The following is a 22365-nucleotide window of genomic DNA, read 5'->3' as shown; positions in this document are numbered from 1 at the left end:
TAAGTTTCATAGTCAGGTTACTTTAGTGAGCCATAATTCAACAACAGCTTAATCGCTCTACCTGACATCCACTGAAGACGTTTACAACCTATATGCAGTCTTTTAAATCCCCAATAAAGGGACTGACCAAAAAGATCCGATTTGATGGTGGGGTAAACCTGAGGAAATATAGTGCTGGACTAAAAACAGCCAGGGAAAGATACGACTGTATTTACTGAGGCATTAAATCAGCACCGTGAATGATCAGATGCTCGACTACCTAAACCAGATACATTGTAGTCTCGCAAGCAACTTAAGAAAGTTTGTCAATTCTGACTTAGGAGACCAAACATGAGCGTTGCTATTGAATTGGCACCACGTTTATCAGAACCGGTGGAAAATCTACAATACGAGTTATTTCTGGTAGAAGAATCAGCAAGCGACATTAAAAGATAACAATGGTGGTTAAGAATGAACAGCTAATTTCTCAACTGCTCTTCCATCAGAAGAGTCCATAAAAAAGCGGCTGATATTGGACAAATAAGGCTTTACTGCTCTCAACAAACGCTTCAAACTGGGGAAATTAGAAATGATCCCAAATCAGCTACATTATATGTTACATTGTTTTGCAGAAGCTCACCATTTATTGGTAAGTCTTGTGTTAAAAAGACTAAGGTAACCGAACTAGATTATCATTAAAACTGCACCCCCTGGAAGTGTTCCGCTACAAAATTGAAACCTCACAGAGCCTGGCGATGAACAAAAATTTAGGAATAGTGTGGTAACAATCGGCAGATTTATTGTTGGACAACGTTTCGGTTTTGACACAAACGCTTCGTCAGACCAAGTGATTAGGTTAGAGGTCGGCTTGAGAATTAGAGTGGAAGGAGAACCAATCAGCTAAGCCAAGTCAAATCTGTGTTAGGTGTCGGCCAAGGGATCCGGTGTGTTGGGGTGAGTCACCAAGTGTTAAGTTGATGGGAAATCCTAGATGGATTTGGATCCAGCTTAGAATCCAATGCTTGTGTTTCACGTGATGATCAATCTCGAACGTCATTTGCACTTTTCGCCCGTCTGTCTAGATGAGCTAGTGTTACAATGGCTCTGTGAGGAGGAGGGGGTCTGTGACCTTTGTTCTGTTTGATTTCCACCCTCTGTGTTTGCTAACGATTCCACGCGTTGACAACCACACAGTCACGTATAAACTCGGTTTAGTTAAGACCGCTCCCCATACGCTCCACCGCTGTGATGTTTGGTAATTCCCAGCGCCTCGGCTATCAGCTGCTGTGTTGTGAATCGCAGTCTCCTTATTATTAAAACTCCCACATTCTACTTCTGCTCTACTACTGCTACCGGTAATTTGTCCATCAGCGGCGTGTTACCTGACCTTTTGAAAACAGTCGCTCTGTCTTCATACCTATACGGGCCTTCGTAATGACAACACTGTCTGCCTGTCTCAGCGTGTTCAACGATCTCCGTTCTGATGATGAAGTATTCGAAGCTCCCGGCTGTTGAAATTTTAGGACCATGACGAACTGTATCCGTAGTTTCTCAGTTTCCGCTGAAGGAAGCTTTTGAAACGATTCGATATTAGTAATTAGTTCTTCCGCTCTTGTTAGCTTTGTGCTCACAGAAAAGGACAGTCCGTTTTCTAACAAACAGCATTGGTCTTTACCTAGTGGCCTACCTGAGAACTTAACCACCTGCAGTAATTAAGGGACGGTTTCGTTAATTTTGTGACCTTTCCAGAGTCATGAAAAACAGCTGGTCGAACTTACGTATCTGTCTATCGTTGTAATGCCGGCCCTGCGTATGCTTCACTTCGGTGGCTTTGGTGTTGAGCGGAAGTCGGCGAGTGAGGATGCGATCCTAAGATCGTGGCTGAGCGGCCTGGCGCGGCGGCGTTTATCGGTTAATAACTGGGTAGTTTGGCGGGTCCTCTGTGTAAGGAAGGAATTGGCCACTGACAAAGCCATTTTTGCAGAAGCAGCAGACGTATCCGGTGGCTTCACGATCAGGGATGTGGGAATAATATTGTACTTTAAACGTCTAACGTTGAAAACGCTATGATTCGCCCATGTCGCCTCCAGTCCGCCAATCGAACGTACTCGCTTGACATTTTTCAAAAATGCAGTCCGTAGGCTTGTTCAATCAGTTGAAAAAACGCTTGGAACCGATTGAGTAGTGATCGTTTTCGGAAAAGCTTCGTACATTATATGTTACATTGTTTTGCAGAAGCTCACCATTTATTGGTAAGTCTTGTGTTAAAAAGACTAAGGTAACCGAACTAGATTATCATTAAAACTGCACCCCCTGGAAGTGTTCCGCTACAAAATTGAAACCTCACAGAGCCTGGCGATGAACAAAAATTTAGGAATAGTGTGGTAACAATCGGCAGATTTATTGTTGGACAACGTTTCGGTTTTGACACAAACGCTTCGTCAGACCAAGTGATTAGGTTACGAGGTCGGCTGAGATGTAGAGCGGAAGGAGAACCAATCAGCTAAGCCAAGTCAAATCTGTGTTAGGTGTCGGCCAAGGGATCCGGTGTGTTGGGGTGAGTCACCAAGTGTTAAGTTGATGGGAAATCCTAGATGGATTTGGATCCAGCTTAGAATCCAATGCTTGTGTTTCACGTGATGATCAATCTCGAACGTCATTTGCACTTTTCGCCCGTCTGTCTAGATGAGCTAGTGTTACAATGGCTCTGTGAGGAGGAGGGGGTCTGTGACCTTTGTTCTGTTTGATTTCCACCCTCTGTGTTTGCTAACGATTCCACGCGTTGACAACCACACAGTCACGTATAAACTCGGTTTAGTTAAGACCGCTCCCCATACGCTCCACCGCTGTGATGTTTGGTAATTCCCAGCGCCTCGGCTATCAGCTGCTGTGTTGTGAATCGCAGTCTCCTTATTATTAAAACTCCCACATTCTACTTCTGCTCTACTACTGCTACCGGTAATTTGTCCATCAGCGGCGTGTTACCTGACCTTTTGAAAACAGTCGCTCTGTCTTCATACCTATACGGGCCTTCGTAATGACAACACTGTCTGCCTGTCTCAGCGTGTTCAACGATCTCCGTTCTGATGATGAAGTATTCGAAGCTCCCGGCTGTTGAAATTTTAGGACCATGACGAACTGTATCCGTAGTTTCTCAGTTTCCGCTGAAGGAAGCTTTTGAAACGATTCGATATTAGTAATTAGTTCTTCCGCTCTTGTTAGCTTTGTGCTCACAGAAAAGGACAGTCCGTTTTCTAACAAACAGCATTGGTCTTTACCTAGTGGCCTACCTGAGAACTTAACCACCTGCAGTAATTAAGGGACGGTTTCGTTAATTTTGTGACCTTTCCAGAGTCATGAAAAACAGCTGGTCGAACTTACGTATCTGTCTATCGTTGTAATGCCGGCCCTGCGTATGCTTCACTTCGGTGGCTTTGGTGTTGAGCGGAAGTCGGCGAGTGAGGATGCGATCCTAAGATCGTGGCTGAGCGGCCTGGCGCGGCGGCGTTTATCGGTTAATAACTGGGTAGTTTGGCGGGTCCTCTGTGTAAGGAAGGAATTGGCCACTGACAAAGCCATTTTTGCAGAAGCAGCAGACGTATCCGGTGGCTTCACGATCAGGGATGTGGGAATAATATTGTACTTTAAACGTCTAACGTTGAAAACGCTATGATTCGCCCATGTCGCCTCCAGTCCGCCAATCGAACGTACTCGCTTGACATTTTTCAAAAATGCAGTCCGTAGGCTTGTTCAATCAGTTGAAAAAACGCTTGGAACCGATTGAGTAGTGATCGTTTTCGGAAAAGCTTCGTAACAGTCGGTGGATTTATTGCTGGGAAACGTTTCTTATTTGACACAAAAGTTTGTGAGCCTCTCAAGAGGGAATAACACGTTTGTAGACTATTTCTAAGAATGCAAGACAGATCCGTAAACTCTAATAGCACAGCGACAGTACTGTCTCCAACGTTCTCCAATTCAATATAAAAGGCAGCCAAACGAAAATAACCTGGGCAAACTGCTTGACTATTTCGATCGCTTTTGCTTAAGTGAAAAAGTAACTTGTCCCTCTATTTTAGCGTATGGATTATCTGGCCAGTGTATCCGCCAAAGATCTCGTCACTAGAAAAATATAGACTCATTGTAGCGTTTTTTCCCAACTGCCTGATGATACTCACTGGTCCGGTTCGCCGTATGTGAGCATACCGTAACTATAGTCTACTGCACATATTTCCTTTCGCCCGCAACGTGCGGTTATTTTTCCGAAAGTAGGTTGTTCGTTATTGGAGGTCTATTTCTGTGAGACGGACCGTTTTGTATAGTATCAACTATAGATATATCTGCCCTATCATATAAAGGCAGCTTTTTCTGAAAAGCCTTTGTGTGACGTACGGTCGTCGTCACAGTCAGAATTATCAGCGAAGCGCACTGCCGAATCTGGATATGACTATGCTTACAGCTACCCACAGCCATATGCTGATTTCAGGAGAAGAGAAAGGAAGCCCTTGGGCAGATGACTGACAAATTAACGGCACAAGTGAAGGACTCTATAAAGTCGAACAATCAAAGAAGCAAATTTGTTTTGTCGGCACCGGACCCAGTGAAGGAGAAAGATGCTTCACGGAACTAACTGTTTAACCAACCAAGACGTGAAGAAATTTTGAGCATACTCCTAGGACATACTTACAGGGAATTGCTCACCAGAACTGGTGAGTCTAAAAGGACGATAAACAGACCATCAAGAAATGCGGAAGAATGCCAAACGCTGATCAAAGACTCAGCGATGGCGGCACACGTGGAATAGATTTGGAGGATGTGGGAGTTTTAATAATAAGGTGACTGCGATTCACACCACAGCGGCTGATAGCCGAGTCGGTAGAAATCACCAAGCATCACAGCGTGAATAGAACTGAGGGTGCGGACCTACGGGGGAGCGTATGGAGAGGGGTCTTAAATAAACCGAGTTTACATGTGACTGTGCAATTTTCAATGCGCGTGGAATCGTTAGCAAACACAGAGGGTGTAAGTCAAACAGAACTAAGGTCACAGAACCCCTCTTCCTTACACAACTATTGTAGGTAGCACTAGCTCATCCACACAGATGAACAAAAGTGCAAACGACGTTCGGGAGGGATCATCACGTGAAACAGAAGCACTGGATTCTAAGCTGGATCCAAATCCATCTAGGATTTCCCATCAACTAACACTTGGGTGACTCACCCCAACACACCGGATCCCTTGGTCGACACCTAACACAGATTTGACTTGGCTTAGCTGATTGGTTCTCCTTCCGCTCTACATCTCAGCCGACCTCGTAACCTAATCACTTGGTCTGACGAAGCGTTTGTGTCCAAAGCGAAACGTTGTTCAACAATAAATCTACCTACTGCTACCACACTGTTCCAGTAATGCTGACCACTCGATCGTTTCCATGTATTTTTTTTTCAACTATTTGAATAATTCCGCTTCTCATAATTCTTGACGTTACAAAAGTTCATAAATTTGCCCCCTTATGTTGCCGTTTTCTCCTTCCTGTCGGTAATGCATTGGAATGTATACTGGCAGGTCGAATACCTTGATTGATGTCGGGTTACACTAAAAGCAAGCATTGAACTTGAAGCTTCTCTTGCATTCTGATCTATGGTTCAAAATACTGAGCAAATATACCTTCGTCTATATGGTTTACTGGACTGAAAATAGTGCATGCAAATCAATTTGAGTTACCTGATATTATATTCGTAGTGTTTTTAGCATTTTGGGTTTTGCTGTTGCAAAGTTACATTGGAATGGAATGGGGTAAAACTTATTCATTTTTAAGGAAACAGTTCCTGAACACCAGTGACGGAGGAACCTTATTAAGTAATGTACCCACAAAACTGTCTTCGTTGTAGTTGTTGCCAAATGTTTGATGACACATCGCGAGAACCGTAGAGGGACCGCGTGACCCAATCAAGCACGTTTGGAATGATTAATCATCATGTGTTTACTTTTACATTAAGTCTATTATTTTTACGGTCTAAGTTTAGAAATGATGAAGGACAGATGGGTTCAGAGTCTTGTCCGTAAATCTTCATTTGTATTACGTTAACGCTGCATGCCTTTGCTCGGTAAGTTGGTGGCAACATTCCGACATGAGTACTGCTCGTTCCCGTTTGTGCTGGTGGGAAAGTTGGCTTCATGGCTAAAAGAATACTGTGGACGAAATTCTGGCTATTGTATGGATGTGACTGTATTGTGCTAACCTCAATCATTCCAGTATACATATTTTACATAACATTAAGTAGGAAAAACACATGATGTATTTAATGAGGCGTTAATTGCTCGTGGGAAGTTCACTCTACTAGGACAAAGATACAACAAATGGGAGAACACGTCGCAACGGGATAGTAGCATAAAAGTGAAGATCTACTCAGACTGCAAAACAATGTTGCCAGATGATTTTCAAAAAAATACCAGGAAATCTAATGTATTAGAATTTTGGAACGGTTGTGCTTAATTCTAAACTCTAAGCAAATTAACATTTTCGACAATGTCGACTGTGTACTTAACGTAAGGAAGCAGAACGATAAGGGAATTTCGTCTAATCTATGATGCTGTTATATAGTGGTGCAATCACATTTACTGAGTTGTTCCTTAAGAGCATTTATCATCCAGTAGTCAGAAAGTTACTTGAATTAACTGAGTAGACCAATAATTTCTTACAAAACCATATTAGCTACTTATACACACTTATCTGAGGTCTTGGCGTCCACAGGGAACTGCCCAAAACGGTTAACTAAAGATTCAGCCATCGGGTTGCTGTATGTCCGCATGGTGAGTCTAAATAATCGCAACAGCACTCCTATGACTAAGATATTTCGACCTCCACGTTCGATGTGTCAATTTTGCCAAAGGCTGGACAAACTGTTATCAGCTGCCTGGGAAATACACATGATAAATCATCGTTAATGTTACACTTTGCTTAGAAATTATCAGGTTTAAGTTCCCAAACATATTTTACTGCAATCTGAAACTACTTGCTGAGACGGCGATTCAATGTTTTCCAGTCGTTCACTATACTCGGTGTTGTTTCAGTAGTAATCAAGCGAACCGCCCGAAATGTTATGCTATATTGTTTGATGCCTCTGTTGCAGTTCTGCTTTAAATAGGCTGAAGTTTAAAACTGACATTTGAAAACAAACCTGCCGCAATATTTTTGAGTGGTGCCTAAGTGCGTGTGTGTCATGATGCTTTTGGTTGACCTTAATATTCGACACCGTGCAGATTGTTCATGCCCGTCTCACCCACATCAAAAAACGCATGTGGTCTCTTATCAACAGGGATTTGGGAAATAGGATCCCCAGCCTATTCAGCATATTAACCATTGTGTTGCAAACGTCAATTGCAGTGCAATTTTTAGATGCTACCACGGTTAGTTGTAGCCCCACATGTGCAATAATTTGTGCGTCACTCCTTTTGCTGTTTATATCATTCAAGTGTGCAGATGAATTTTAAATTCGTTGATTAAACTTAATCAATCCCATCAACCTCACCTTGATTGGTGATAAGACGCTTGCAATCCAACTGCTCAGCTTGGTAAATAGACCAACAACCGAGGAGTGCACCCGAGATATCTATATTCTACAACACTGCCAATCCATCTATGTCCAAAAAATGACAGCGATAACCTATCCTTCTAGATTTTATCCGTGGTTACAAGAAAGACGTGGGTCTAAAATGCATGAGCAAACCTCTCGTGTGATATTATCAATGAGACAAAATCAGTGCTTTTTCCCGCCTATTATTATCTGACTGCAGAGCTATTATTACCATAAATCAAAAACAAAGCAAAGCACTTTTTTGAAGTCAGAATGGTCAATATTATGCTCCTAGGATGATGCTATATGACAGCGTGTGTATTCACCTTGCCGGGTCAATAAGGACTTTAGTTTGATTCGCTGCAGCAGTTCAACGATAACGTTGAATTACTGTCCACTTGGTACACCATAAGTCCCCGACTGTTTAATTACATCTCACTGATCCAGGCTTGGGCAACTTTACAGCGTTGACTAGGAAGCACTTGCGATGTTCAGTACCGAAAACAGGATGTGAGTACTTATGTTGTGGAAATTAATCATCTGATGTCCTAGACGCTATATCCAGGTCGTATGCATGGCGGTACCATCAGACAAACATACATAACAGGTCAAAAAACGTAAGATTGCAAAATAAAGTTTTCGCGTTTGTCTCATACCTCCGACCAAACGACTTGATTTCCCTGTGCGGCTAACTTCATTTAGGCGCTAGAGGAAATTGCAACCATGTAGGAAAGCTTAAATACCTCATTTCAGAATGAATGATTTCGATGCACTAAGGGCATACATTTGTATTTCCGAATGAGTGATAGCTAAAAGTGCATGCATGCTATCTGGCATTTCAACATGGCACTCCCCAAGTGCCCTTGAAAGTCACCTGACAGACGTGTTAACAACACACAAGTCCATAAAAGGTGTGTTCCACGTAAGGTTTCCGATAAACAGCGTGGATAACTTGACCGGCCAATCAGTGCTGAATTAACCGTCTGTGGCTTGAGCAATATGCTACTCAATGTTGTGCAGTTGTAACCATTCGTTCAGGTTTCCTTACTCTCATGTTCAAATATAACCGTATGCCATCTGGTGATAATGAGATGAGGTTTTGTTCTAATGTGAAAATTGCCGCACGTGAAATAACTCTAAAATTGATAAATGACCTTATATGCACCCGGGTTGCCTACATTTAAGCCAGAAAAAATAAGTTGAACAAGGAATGTCTATCGGGTACTGATGACGAGCTTGGATCTTCATTTTCAAATGCTTTCCTTTTAGATTTTAGGTAGAATGAGGACTTACCGCAGCGCTGAGCAATATAAGGCTTATGGGCGCAAATTTCGAGCTGCATATTTCTAATGGCTCAGTGGTCTATTAAAATGCCAGCTTTCAAAGGCGTCTTATCAGCGTGCAATACAGCATCACGGTCTGACCTCACAACTTCCGAATTCTGTTTCACTAATACTCACGTGTTTACCAATGCACTGTGACAGACGCTAATTTGTTCTGGGAACAGAAATAACGCCGCAGCTGTAAAAGAAGTGATGAATCACGTGGGTGGCGAGCATGTCTGCCGAGTCAAGTCGAGGTACGCAAGCACAACAACATTTATTAAGTAGTACTCCTTCTGCTCTGTTTTACTTATTTCGGTTCGTTCCCAACAAAATACGGAAACCAGTCATTAGCTGTCGAAGACTTTTCAGCGATCTTTTGAGTAGTTTTCTTTGTGAAAATACATGGACTTGCCCAGCAGATCTCAAACGTATACTACACTAGCTGACCTAAACTTCCTGCCAGGATGCATAACCGATCAAGAGAATCAAGATACCTATCACATTATCATCCGAGACATTGAACATAATCGATTTCACTGCTCACGAATGGAACAAATTCTTCCATTTAGACGTGACCATTCAGGTAATGGTAGCATGCTATGGTGAAATAGTGGTGCCAGTCTTACCTTGCAAGTCGGACATTTGAGGTGATGAGCTGAAAATCTCTAGCAATAACAAAGCTCAATTCCTTTTGTGTGTGGACTAACCAGGACGATGGCACTGGCACAAGAGGAGGGTTGTTACAAAAAGTGACGTTAACAAAAATTCTGCAATTGCGAAGACTCATATGTAAACCAGAGTATTAGGAAGAATATATCTTTGTGTTTGTAGAGTTCTTCGAAAGAATCACCATGCTTGCTCACTGCTTACACACTACGTTCTTGACCATACCGCTTCATCTATTCGCACTGCTAAAACAGTTGCTGTGGATGCAGCAATATGCTTCCTCCATGAAGAAGTTAGACATGGCAGGCAACAGCGACGAACTCACTCACACGCCAATCCATCAACCAGGATGAGGTTTATTCTCTGTCATTTTATAAGCCGGGTCTAAATTTTTATCCTGAAATTCTTCTCATGTGCATTGTTACTAAACTAGGTGCCTGGGTCAGCGAACTTCCACGGAAAGCCAAAATTAAGGTGTGCAAACCATCGTCGTCAGAAGGCTGGCTGGACTAGCTACTGGAACCATTAGTAAGGAGGACTATCCTCTTGGCGGCTTGGATCAAAAGCGGGCTAGAGAAAACTCAAATCTAGCTATTATTACACATTTATCACTCAGTCACCCGACATAGAATGACACATGCCAAGTTAGTTTTTTGATTCGCCTTGTTGTTCTACAAAAGGTTTTTGAAACGCTTCCGGCCTACGTACCTTAACTCATATGAAAACAGCATCAGTATTTGCCTTCTTATCAAGTGCTACGAGGACGACCATAACAAGTTAGAAAATATCCGATGGATTTATCATTGAAGACGTCTTATGCTACCGAGCAGACATTTATGATTAGGAGGCTAAAACCCGTTTCCTACTGAAATTATAATATGAAATATTATCGCTGACCTGTCTGTTTCTTCCAATGCGGTTGCTCAGCAAGGGATGGGCAAAGGTTTGCTAGTGTAATATAATACAATATATAATATAATATAATAAATATAATATAATATAGTATGGTATAGTATAATACAATATTCATTTAGTTCAATTTGATGTAACATGCTACAAGATGATATGCTGTAACATGATATAACGCACAGCTGCCCACTTTGAAATCATGTCAAATTATGAAAACAAGTTTGCTCTTCAAATTTGTGATGCCCCAGGCTATGTTGTCTCCACAAGACTCGACCGCTCCGCCAATAGGAACATTCCCGACTGATTTGTTTCATGATGTCTACCTGAGTTCATGCATTTGAATTTAGTGCACTCTCAGTGAGTGCGCTCAGATAACAGTGTCAAAGTCCTGTCAGATGTGTCGGGATACAGGTTGTCTCTTACGGCCTTCATGCAAATCATGTACTTGTTTGCCTGCGTACCCCTCATGTTAAATAACTTCTTGATGCTACCTCGTAGTCGCCTGGAGTGCAATAACACTACAAAAAATACAACTGTCTAACAGTACTACTGAAATACACCATTTTTAACTGATTGTTAGACTTCTTCTACCGAAGAGGAAGGATTGTTTACAACTGGTGGCATTCGACAAACTGACATTTGGACGGCAATAAAGTAACAGTAGTAAATTTTTTACTTATTTCTCCAGAAAACCGAACTTTTGACAATATAAGTGACAGCTACTGTTAACTCAGTGATCCCTCTGAATGTCCGCAGAAAAATTTTATTAGTCTGCCGGCATCATTACGAGCAGTAGCATACGGGTTGCAAAATTGACCCTGCGTAAAGCACACTAAACAGCTTAATTCGAAAATGAGTTTCAGCTTCGAAGATTCCAATGGGATTTTATCAGCTGGTGTTATTCCTATATCTTTGTTCGTTCAAAGCCTAGAGATATTCTAGGACGTGTTTATTATGCGGCCGGCAATACCTAAACTCCACGCGTCTGGATAAAGCGAATTGCACACTTATTATGGATAGAGATGGGCATCGTGTTGATATGTCCTTAACGGTGCACAGTCAAACCAAATTCAGAAGAGGCGATCCGAGGTACGATTAGTACAGACAGTTATAGGACAAGATATTGAGTATCTTGAAAATGCCACCGCTTCTACCCAGGCACCTACATATTTGAGGATATCGACCAATAAGTGATTCTTGGGTTCTGTGGACTGCCCAAGATCCGCAAACCAAATCGACCTATTACATATCGCATCACGAATCTGGCCGGCATAAAAAATCTTAAACCATTCTGTCATATGATCTTTTGGTACAGCCTTCGAGACACAGCGATATTTGCAGACACTGTCAGATGAGTCAATGTGGACAGGAAGTAAACCGTCTCATTAGACACATTCTTTGTTCATTAGGTTCTGTTTCACAGAACTATTTGACACCTTTGTGAATACCTATTGAGACAACGTAGAGTTTAATTCCATTATCAACATTCTGAAGTGCCATTTCAGTTAACTGAATGGTTGTACCAGCGAGTTAATCGTACCGTACTAGTTTCACTACTAGGTTACTCATAGGTGTCTTTAAGAGATGTCTTGAAATCCGTTAAATTCACTTTAATATAAGAAACGCATTTCTACCGGCGATACGCAGTTTGTCACCTTAAAAAATTCACATAGATACAAAAGCTTCTGAGGAACTCGGATCGAACGAACCTGACAATGTAATTACCACCCGTGGATGAAGTTAGTGTTTGCTTAGGTCTCGTAGATACATTTTATTAAACGTCTATTTTACCGGAAACCACTCGGGATGTGATATCAGTCTTAACACCATTTTCCCTCTAAAACATGAACGCAATTTTACCCAATGTTTTACTGACGGGAGGAGAAAAACCTGCTTAGAAAGCTAAGTAAAGACAAAACTCGAGGCAATGCCAGGGATACTCTTTAAAAATGGCAATGCAAAGGTTCCCTTTAAATGTCTGTCTCCTAAAAAAAACACTGATGGTCCCTCTTCATCAGTCTTCCTTTCGAAGGTTTTGCGACAGACCATATGACATCAAACAATTCGGGAAAATTTTCCACTCGCTTTACACAAGGTAAGTTTACTGTCACTTAACTCATGCTTCTACATCTCAAAGGCAAGCTGCCAGTCCACAATGAAACAATCAAAGTCAACTCCTCCACTAGCTGTTGTCCAGTAGAACACAAAGGATGCACTACAGTAGTTACGCAAGCGATTAAACGAGCCTAACCCGTTTGGGCTGAGGGAGCCTATCAATAGCACATTGGTCGTCCACTTGGCTTAAACGGTCAAAACTTATGTGATTAATTCTAAAATCGATTCGAAAATATTCTACAATACTGCACCAAACTCCTATCTCCAATAATTTGTTTATTATCAATGTCTGGCTACAAATATGGCAAATGCGATTATCTCACGCTACCCACGTCTGCGCCTTCTGAAACTGCTCAAAAGTGCATGATCAACTCACGCGACCAGTGTCCATTCAGGCCTAAATTTTGTGACTTAAGCAGTCTGCACACTTTTACCCGCAGACTTCGCTTTATAGTGGTTTTACTAGTATCGATTGCTAGCTGTCATTTTTACTGACCAGAAGACTAGATAGCAATATCAGTGATTTTCGTTAACTTGTATTCAGCCTGGTTCTCCGAGCGAAGTGGAATAATGTAAACTAACGTCTGGTAGCAGACTGAGGAAAAGTGTCTTCATCCATAGTAAAATAGTTGACTAAAAGCCTTAGTCCCGAAGCACGTACGGAGTCCTGACCGTTTTTCCACTTTAAAACGAAGATGAGGCCAGCGTTTTCATATTATTTCTGTTGGCTGCGTTGACAGGTTCTCTGTTATGTAGATGATGACTTGGGCATGGCATCTAAAATGAACTCAAACTGAACCGTATGTTGATCATTTTAATGGAAAAAGTCAGCCGACTGAGCACATGACACCCAAACTGAAACTTGATTGACATACCCCATGAACTTGTTCTGAGTGACCAGCAGTGGCGAATAGCAGTGCCACATTTTTTCAGTATTTCTTACCGTAACCATCACTCTTGCGTCATCAGCCTCAATTTAATTGGGTGAAAAGCGCACGGTGTGCATTCATTAGTTTGGCAACTTTTTGTAAGACTGGTTGAATCTTTTGGTGAGAACGATTTAAATTGAAAAGCCGGATGGAGTAAGGGTGTAACTGAACCGAATTGCGCACGAGAATTTTGCATGCTTTCCAATTTGAACCCCACACCTTGCTCCATAATGTGATGAAAATAGGGTAGGGGGTAGGGGGAACGAAAAATCTGGGTCCCCAACCAATCTATCAAAAATGTTAGTTATCCCCACTAACCAACAAACAGAAACATCAGACTGAACACCCAGCACTGATCAAGTCGGCTGATCAAGAGAAATCTCACGGATTTGTTCCCTGACTGCCTTAAATCCTAATCAACCTAATTACTTACGCAATTGGCCTGGTGTAGCTTTTGTGCCAAAATCGAAACTTTGCCCAGCAATAAATCCACCGATTGTTTACCAAACCTCTCTGAAACGATGACTTCCCAATCTGTCCCAAACACTTTCCAATTGATTGAAAAACCATATTTATTTTGTGAACCTTGTACGAACTTCTCTTTGTTTCAGTCTTCATAGGTTATCGTGCAACTAACGAAGAATAGAATCTAAAACCATTTTAGGTTGGTCGGTTTCAGAATGTGAGCAAACTCTTTTCAGAAACCCAGCACGGAGAGTCCGTAAATTGACGCGCAGAAACCGTCCTAAGATCCCCGCAACCTTTGTTTTTGGAACATGTTAGTTTTTACTTGTATAGGGGCCCGTTGTGTACGTCATCGGAATCTGGTCGAAACATTCCCTATTTGTGGGAAATTTACGGTGTCACGCTAATTAGGGTTCGAGGTGTTTCGGCAATGAGCAAAACTTGTCACAGCTACTGTGATTCCATTCTTCCTTACTGTCGTAACTTTAGCGTGTGTACTTGGTATGCGTTTTTAGGCGCATCAAATGTTATAAACATTTTAGAATCAGCATTCAAATATGAGACATTGTGGTTTTCAACAAACTGTTCTATTAAGTCAGCATTTCTTCCCCATTCGGGAAGAAAAGTGCGATTTCTAACAACTGGATAGATTTTCGTTATTATCGAAAAATGATTTTGAAAGGCGAATCCACTTGGTAATTATCAAGTAAACTGGAGGCATCAGCTGTAGAACTTTTGACGTTTGGCTGCAAAGATGCTTTTTGCTAGTTTTTCTCAAATGGAGCATTTTTATAAATGAAATAATCATCTCCTAAACGGGACTTCCCACCCTAACTATGGTTGCTGGCTTTGCGTTGGCAGAAGGCCGTGTAGTCCTGCCGGTTTTGTACTGGACCAAGTGGTTAGAGCGCGAATTACTGACCGGAACGTCCGCGGTTTGAATTCTACTTCTGCCGCTCGACTTATCCTGTCTAAGCTTGGGCGATCTGGCAGTATCCTAGCCCTCGCGCCTCCTTCATGTGGCATGGCAGCTAGCCACCGAAAGGATGCTACAGCTGGACGATTATTTATTCTCATTCACTGAGAAGGCATGCACAAGTTTGAAGAAGTTATGCTGATCATGCTGTGACCCACATCTCCATCATAAGCTCTGAACAGTAAACAAAATAGCAGTTATCTAGTGGATAGTCACATAGCTCTCAGTGAGTGCTTCGATTGAGTGGACGTACATTCCTTCGTTTCTTAAAACCCCTACGATGAGTTAGAGTTATCAGGAACACTGATTACCTAGTGCAAAGCCAGTTGACTAGATGAATCACAAAGCACTGGGTAATCTATTGTGGTTGCGCTGAATATGTTGATCACGACCATAGGCCATCTGCAAGGAGGATTGGTGGTGCCCGAAAACTGTCTACTTTTAATGATTTGCCTTCATTCTTCGGGAAGACGGGTCATCCGGCAAACACATGCTCAGTAATATTCCGAGACTCATGCAACTTGTGGTCATGTGCAGCAACCAAACTTCCCATCTTTTTGCCTTCCTATTGTGAGGTAAGATTAAATTTAAACAACGGCTGATAAAACTTATACCTCGGACTTTAGAGAGGGAGATTAAACATCAGTTGAACATGGATTCGCGAAACAGTACCGAAAAATGATAGGTATGGTTGGCTCATTTGGGGAACAGCGTTCGCCTTGTGGTGTTCTGAAGGTTTGTAATTTTTTCACATCAGTAGCTTATCCTGATATTTTGGTGAGGTGTTCGTTCGTTAGACCTGAAACGAAGCACCTGGATCTTTTGTCTAAATATGCTGTGAGCACAGATGGGCTTTTGAGGTGGCAAGTTTGAAAAAGCCTACAAGCATTGTTGGCAGTGTGAGGAGATTTGGGATTTTCGTGGAGATTTCGTCCTGTAAGTGAAGCCGATTAATGCTGAAAGACCGAGAAGCAATGTACAGCTGTTCTATCCTTACTTAGGATCACCAACAGTGCGCATCTCACCAAACTCCTGAGAGTCTCGAACCCGCGACCTCCTGGCTAGTAGCTTGAACACTTAATCGTTCGGCCACGGTCGGCGTCTCGGCCTTTCAGCACAGATGGGCTTCACTTAAAGGACGAAATCTCCACGAAAAACCTACAATCAATAAAATCTGATCCGATCAAGACAAAGGTGGACCAATTTGTCCAATCACCACGGTCATCTGCGGCAAACCTGACCTCGTTGACTATGAATTCCAAAGTACTGAGCCAGCTGACCAAGAATGCAATGAATAACTCAATTAAACTCACCTCAGTGAAATGCCCCCTCTTGCTTTTAGGCATCTTGTGAGCATTGTGTATAAACAGAGAACAAGCCTTCATTCGGTCGAGGATTTGCGAAACCTTGTCTGGACTTATCAAAATTTGTCCAGAAAATTTAAGATCCGAGTTGTCCTAGAGATGCAAACGATGCGCCCCAATGATTTCAAGCATTACTAAAACAAAACTACAATAGTCCCATGTTTTCAGCATACATTTATTCTATATCTCGGAAGAAATTTGAACTAGCTCTTTTAGGAGACGTTTTCGCAAGTGATAGAGCCCGATTAGTAAGTTTATGAGTCAAAGCAAAACGTCTTGGAATCAAGTGTAGAGGTCTTAACCGTTCCCGCCCGGCTTTAATTTGGAAACAAATGGTGCACTATACACAGGGTAATGCGAGCTTCTGGACGCTGTTTTCTGATTAACGAAATTGTGTCCCACGTGACAGGCTTACTCGTTACCCGAATCAACCTTAACACTATGATATTACATAGGGTTAACTTTACCCCGTGATGGCAAAGTTGACAACACACAGTGTCATTATATGTGTTTTGTTTAGAGCAATGCAACGGTCAACGAATGGCACGACAACCCCTGAGTTTATCATTGTTCTGTTCTGTGTTCAGTCCCGGAACCTTTTTGTAGACTTGTGAATGTTAGTCACGCATGTGAATTTGTCGCCTGATAGAAATTGTATTGGAATGACTCCAAATTTCCTAGCGCTTTTATCTGGCCGTGAATTCTCACGTGCACACTTTCAATGAATAACTCGTCGAACTTCGATTGTTCTCAATGTGCTTAGCCTTCCCTCTACTTTGTGGAAGACCGAATGATTGTGTGACCTCTCTAATAGCAAATAGAATGATTCCCACTTGACCAACTCACATGTACTAAGTTTGGATGAAATTCATCAAAGGGTATTGCGCCGAAATGAAAAATGGAAAAATTGGGAAATAAAGAAAGGATTATTGTAGTCCAGCTGAAGTTCTACAGTATTTTGTGAACAAAATCAAGACAGTCGAAAAACAGGGAATACATTACTATTATTACGATTATTACGATTAATTTATTCATACAGTGCAAATATTGCAGATCATGAGTAGATTTTGAACTTTCAATTCTGAGTTACCCTGTGAAATCAAAATGAAAATCTCAGGAGCACCTCACTCTACTTTTGTTGAGCATTGTCTGTACTTCACGGCTTTAAAGTTTTTTTCAGGGTTATAACATTTCATCTAGTAGTCAAAAGAGACCAATATTTATTGGCAGCAGCGCCCTCGCCCTAGGAAACACTCTTACCACGGTCAGTTAGCAGGTTTCACATCAAAACGAATTGGTACGATAGTGTATTTTATTGAAATCAAGAATGACTGTTTCCAGGAGAAAGGCCGACATTGAAAGTGTTGCTGTAAAATGGATAATGTACTGGTGGTTGGTCTAGCTAGTCTGATCCGCAACGTGGATAACATACTCCGGTTTGGAAAAACAAAGACATATGTCACACTACACTCCTATTTCGGATTCACCCTTTTTTCTAAACTTTGAATTTGACCTTGAATATAAAGCTCAGCTTACTTATTTACCGTGGTTTTTGTTGAATCCTGGGAATTCATCTATTCTTCAGGGAAAGATACACTTGGGTAAAATTATACAGCCGATCACAGGCTATGAAACATGAGTTCCCATACTGGTTATTGGAGGTATTAAATTTTTACTAGATTCAAGCGAAATTATTTGGTTCTGATTAGTTTTTGGTTGGTGAATCTTTTTTTCACTGACATGGCTCATGGCCATGTTTACACGTTTTTATTCATATTGCTAAAACTTCTTACATTCTTGCACCATATAAATCTCCAGATTTCTGAGCGCATAGATTACCCTAACAGAATGTGCTCCCTTAAATTAACTGACAAAGGTTTAAAAAAGTACTCTTAGCCGCAATCAAAACACGCGATAAAAACAATCAGTCTTAAAAAAATTGGGACTAAATAAGCTTTCTCACACAATATCAACCAACTGTTGTGGCGCGTGTCCAGAAGGTTTCTGTTAGTTTGGAGACATAGTATGACAAAAATCTTCATAAAAATATTTTAACATCAAAGAATGGAGAACAATCTCTCTTATTTTGAAACTGGGCAATCGCATTCCTTTAAAATCCTTTGGAAGAACAATGCTGAACCAATCCCTTCCACTTGCTCGCTGATGGATGAGACTTGGTCCGGGCCTGAAGCTGTGCGATATTCTTACTACTTGCAAAATATAAGTAACTTGTCACAAAGGAATAACCCCAAGCCACTTACATCTTCCTCTTGAGATATCTCACCCTAGATACAGCCAGCACCACACGACGTGATACAAACTGCGCGGAAGAAAGGCATCCTTATACCCTGTCTAAATGTACTATATACCATGTACCAGTTACAAAAATGTGGAACTTCTGACCGGAAATTTGAGACCTTCAATCCTCTTCAAGATTCATGCGATGCGCACTGCCAATTATTCTAAACAAGAATGACAAAGAAGGGCTAAACCGGTCACGGGCTGCTGAAGAGTCTTCAGCTACCTTTCTAGTAGTTTCCTCTATGCAAAAACAATTAAACTTTTGTTCAATACTTACTAGAATTTAATGTAGTCTTTCTCCGGATGGAAAAGTTCCTCTGAGAGTCGTCAGGAAATCGGTAATCTTTTGGTTTGTCAGAAAACGATCAATTTTCCCGGTCGGTCACTGGATTTCAGTAAAATTTGATTGAAGACTTCCGAAAAGGTGAGAATTAGTTATTTAACACGTCTTATCTAGGTGCGCTATTCAATGATAGCAACCGACTCCTCCAGTGATGGCTTCCAAACGTCATAGTTGACGGGTAAGAATATCAGTGTGTCCCCACTATCCCAACAAATCGATTTTATGTTGCACTGTATGGTAGCTTCCATGAGTTCAGTTAATCCAAAGTTTCCTCACAAATATGCACAATAACGTCTTGCTAAGTGGACAAAACAAATCAACGTTTTAGTACGAAAATCTTTCGTACATCTTCACCAGCAAAATGTGATATGCGAGATAACTTCGAAGGTTTTGAGCTCAAAATAGGTCACTGAGATTTCCGTGACGGGATGTACATTCCACACTTCGGGAAAAGTAGTACCATACTCTCACACAATAAATTAGACTGTGGTATATCATGCAAAAACGAAACATGAGCGAATCCATATGTTCTGCAAAACCATCGTAGCTATAGCACTGTCGATAACAGCACACCACCTGCAAAAGAACCATTCATGGAGCTGGTCAACTAATTCTCCCTGAGAGAGATTAGCCATTTAGGCTTGAAATTAACCAGTCCTAAAATTTAGTAAAGAGAAGTCATCGCAATGGTATGCTCATTTGAAGCGTAACAAGCCCATATTGGGTAATCAGCCAGGATGTCCTACATCGGGAATGCTTCTCCACTGGAACGTCAATCCACCTCGAGAGGTTGCTTACTGGCAAAAGCCTAGTAACTCAGGTGAGTTTATTGCGGCACATGTCCTGGCTCTTGCTATCAACATCAACTCTTTTCATCTTACTTGAAGCTAGTTGTTTCATATTTCTCCGCATTTTCTATCACGGTATGAAGGAAAACAATGTCCAACATGTGGATAAAGATACCGATGATTGATTAATTTCATTCGGCAACGGATAACTCAACCCATCGGTTAAAGAGTCCGTTTCTAAGCGTCTCCGAAAAAAGATTTCTGGGTCATATAATTTGCCGTTCTCTGCTACTTCGGATGTTCTGACAACAGACGTAATAGACCAACGTTAAGCGGGCGGTTGCGTCACGCCGGCAGCCAATAAACAACATGTCACAAAAGTCCACTGACAGTTAGTGAACAAACGGATTCAGTATCACGAGCTAACCGTTTACAAATAATTGCCGTACCAATGCTTAAAAGTTCAATAAAGAACTCAGGAAAGGAGAAGCCTGGTGTTGATAACTAATGGATTTGGTTTCGGTGGTAGGGATACAAACCATGGGCTTGAAAAGGTGGAGCGCGTTAGGCTGGTGTGGGTTTGTGAGAAGCCACTTCCCGGAAAACGGCACAGGCACCTCGTAACACAAGCATACACATACTCACACATAGACATAAACACGGGCCATCTGGTCGACAACTTGTGATGTGAAGTCGCATTTCATCAGTTGAGTGATTTGGGACCCTAATTCCGGTTTCGTTTTTGTGGCTGCATTCGTTCCATCATTGCAGCCGATATAATGATGGACATGGCATAAAGCACCTGCGACGACTAAATTTACTCTGACCTAACATCGTTTGCTACATCATTTTCAGAAAAAGGAGAGATGACGGTAATATAAGAATGAACCGTCGTTGCTATCGTTTGGTGTGGCCGTCCGTCAGTAAATCGTAAATATTTCGAAGCACATTACCACCACTGTAGCTATGTCAATGTAATAGAGGCTCGTATGTGAGATACAATTCAAAGTTACTACCTTAAAAACTATAGCCGAATTTAATCGTTCGTCTTGCGATTAGTTAAAGACAGTGTAAAGAATGTCAAAAGGAAGGCAGGCAGGATTGGCTGAGGGCTCATTGTTTTGAGCCCCTTGTCGTAGCAGCATTCAGCTATGTTAAAATTAATGGAAAAAAGAATGCTTGCACGAAGGTCGAATAATGTGGCGATCTGTCAGTTATATTTATCAGCCTTGCTTTGTACTGTGCTTCACTCAAATGCGCTGCAAAATAAAGTCAGCCTGACGTGAATCCCAGTTAAATAGCAACTGAATTCCTCGTTTATATCAACTCTGAACTGGATATGCAAACCGCCGTAATTTCTGTGGAAACTGGGGAGACTACATCAACCTTGTGAATCCCAGCAAAGAGGAAACCGGCAGACAGCCATTATAGAACTTGTGAGTAATGTTCGGCGCTGTAATTCAATCCGATTTTTACTTTTGCACTCCTGATTTTACGGTAACTAGGTTCGTAGAACCGTAAGAACGAATTATGAGTTAGGAAGCTCCATTCCATAATGCTAGATTCCTATGACCAGATGGCCCAAACGAAATACAACATCCAGTCTCGGCAGGATAAATAACACTCGCTTTACATGGACAAATGTGGGAAAGGGTTGGAAACTTCCTTTATCAGAGGAATGCGGTTCGATGACGCACCAGCGATTTATAGAAATGCTTGATTCCCTGCTGTGAGGCATGCCTTGGCACACCAACACAGTTTCCATGCAGTTAAAACTATTTGATAATCTTCCTACCGGGAAAAGTCATCCTTACCCGTCCCACTGTACCAAATAAAATTGAAACACGTATTGGTAGTTGTGGAAACCCGAAAAATTTGTTTATAATTGGATAACCATCAACTAATCATGTACTTATTATACCTACCTGTAAGGTTCCCGGTCGAACGTCACCAAATCGTCCAAAAATTCTGACAGTTGATCAACCAACCGCTGATCTGTTCGACGAACTTAGTAACTGACTTGCAAACGTTGCGTCACCATTACAGGATCTACCATCCGATCGTAATTGGGTATCCCTGAAGGGTGGTAAAACATAGCAAAGTCAGTTGCCAATCTCCCAGAATGGTGCAACAGGCAGCCGATAAACTGCCACTCGAGCTACCCGTATTCCAAAACATTGCTACCAGCTACAACTGCTGGATTCTTCTCATAGGTTTAGTTTTCTGTATACAATCAAGTGCAGTTTTACATCTATTTGGCAGAGTCCTTATTCTTAGGTCACTCAAATATGCGTTTAATAGATGCTCTTTGTGGTCGCCTGCTTTTAGCAAATGTTCACTGTTGTTTAGCGGAACCAGGTTTGCGTACCAACTTTATTTGACATGGGAGATAAGAGAAATTACCTTACATAAAGTTTGCGGCCGGCCCCTACTAGCAGTGAGACAGAGCCTTTTGCGACCAAACCAAAGGAACGGCTAAATCACAAACCCCGCCGGATTCTGGAGACATTGACAGTCAAGAAGAAGGCATACTTCGGGTGTTGTGTTGACGGGGAAACTCCATATTAAAGTTTTTTCTGCTGTACTGTTGTTTATTCATTTGTGAGTTATTACAGGTCACTGATTCGAACC

The 22365-nt window shown here is 41.7% G+C and overlaps 1 protein-coding gene across 1 annotated transcript in view; it reads left to right on the top strand.

The window, feature by feature from the left end:
* T265_06159 (hypothetical protein) overlaps positions 1-3652 on the top strand; it is a gene marked incomplete at both ends in the record, with an annotated part of 47797 nt that extends 44145 nt beyond the window's left edge. The window contains 2 exons of the mRNA XM_009171352.1: positions 1729-2001; positions 3332-3652. Of these exons, the coding sequence (XP_009169616.1) occupies positions 1729-2001; positions 3332-3652 (594 nt within the window). The remainder of the gene's footprint in view (positions 1-1728; positions 2002-3331) is intronic.
* Positions 3653-22365: the final 18713 nt, after the last annotated feature.

Source organism: Opisthorchis viverrini (assembly GCF_000715545.1).
Source record: "Opisthorchis viverrini unplaced genomic scaffold opera_v5_122, whole genome shotgun sequence".
Classification (NCBI taxonomy): Eukaryota; Metazoa; Platyhelminthes; class Trematoda; order Opisthorchiida; family Opisthorchiidae; genus Opisthorchis; species Opisthorchis viverrini.
This window is presented reverse-complemented; position numbering and strand designations above follow the sequence as displayed.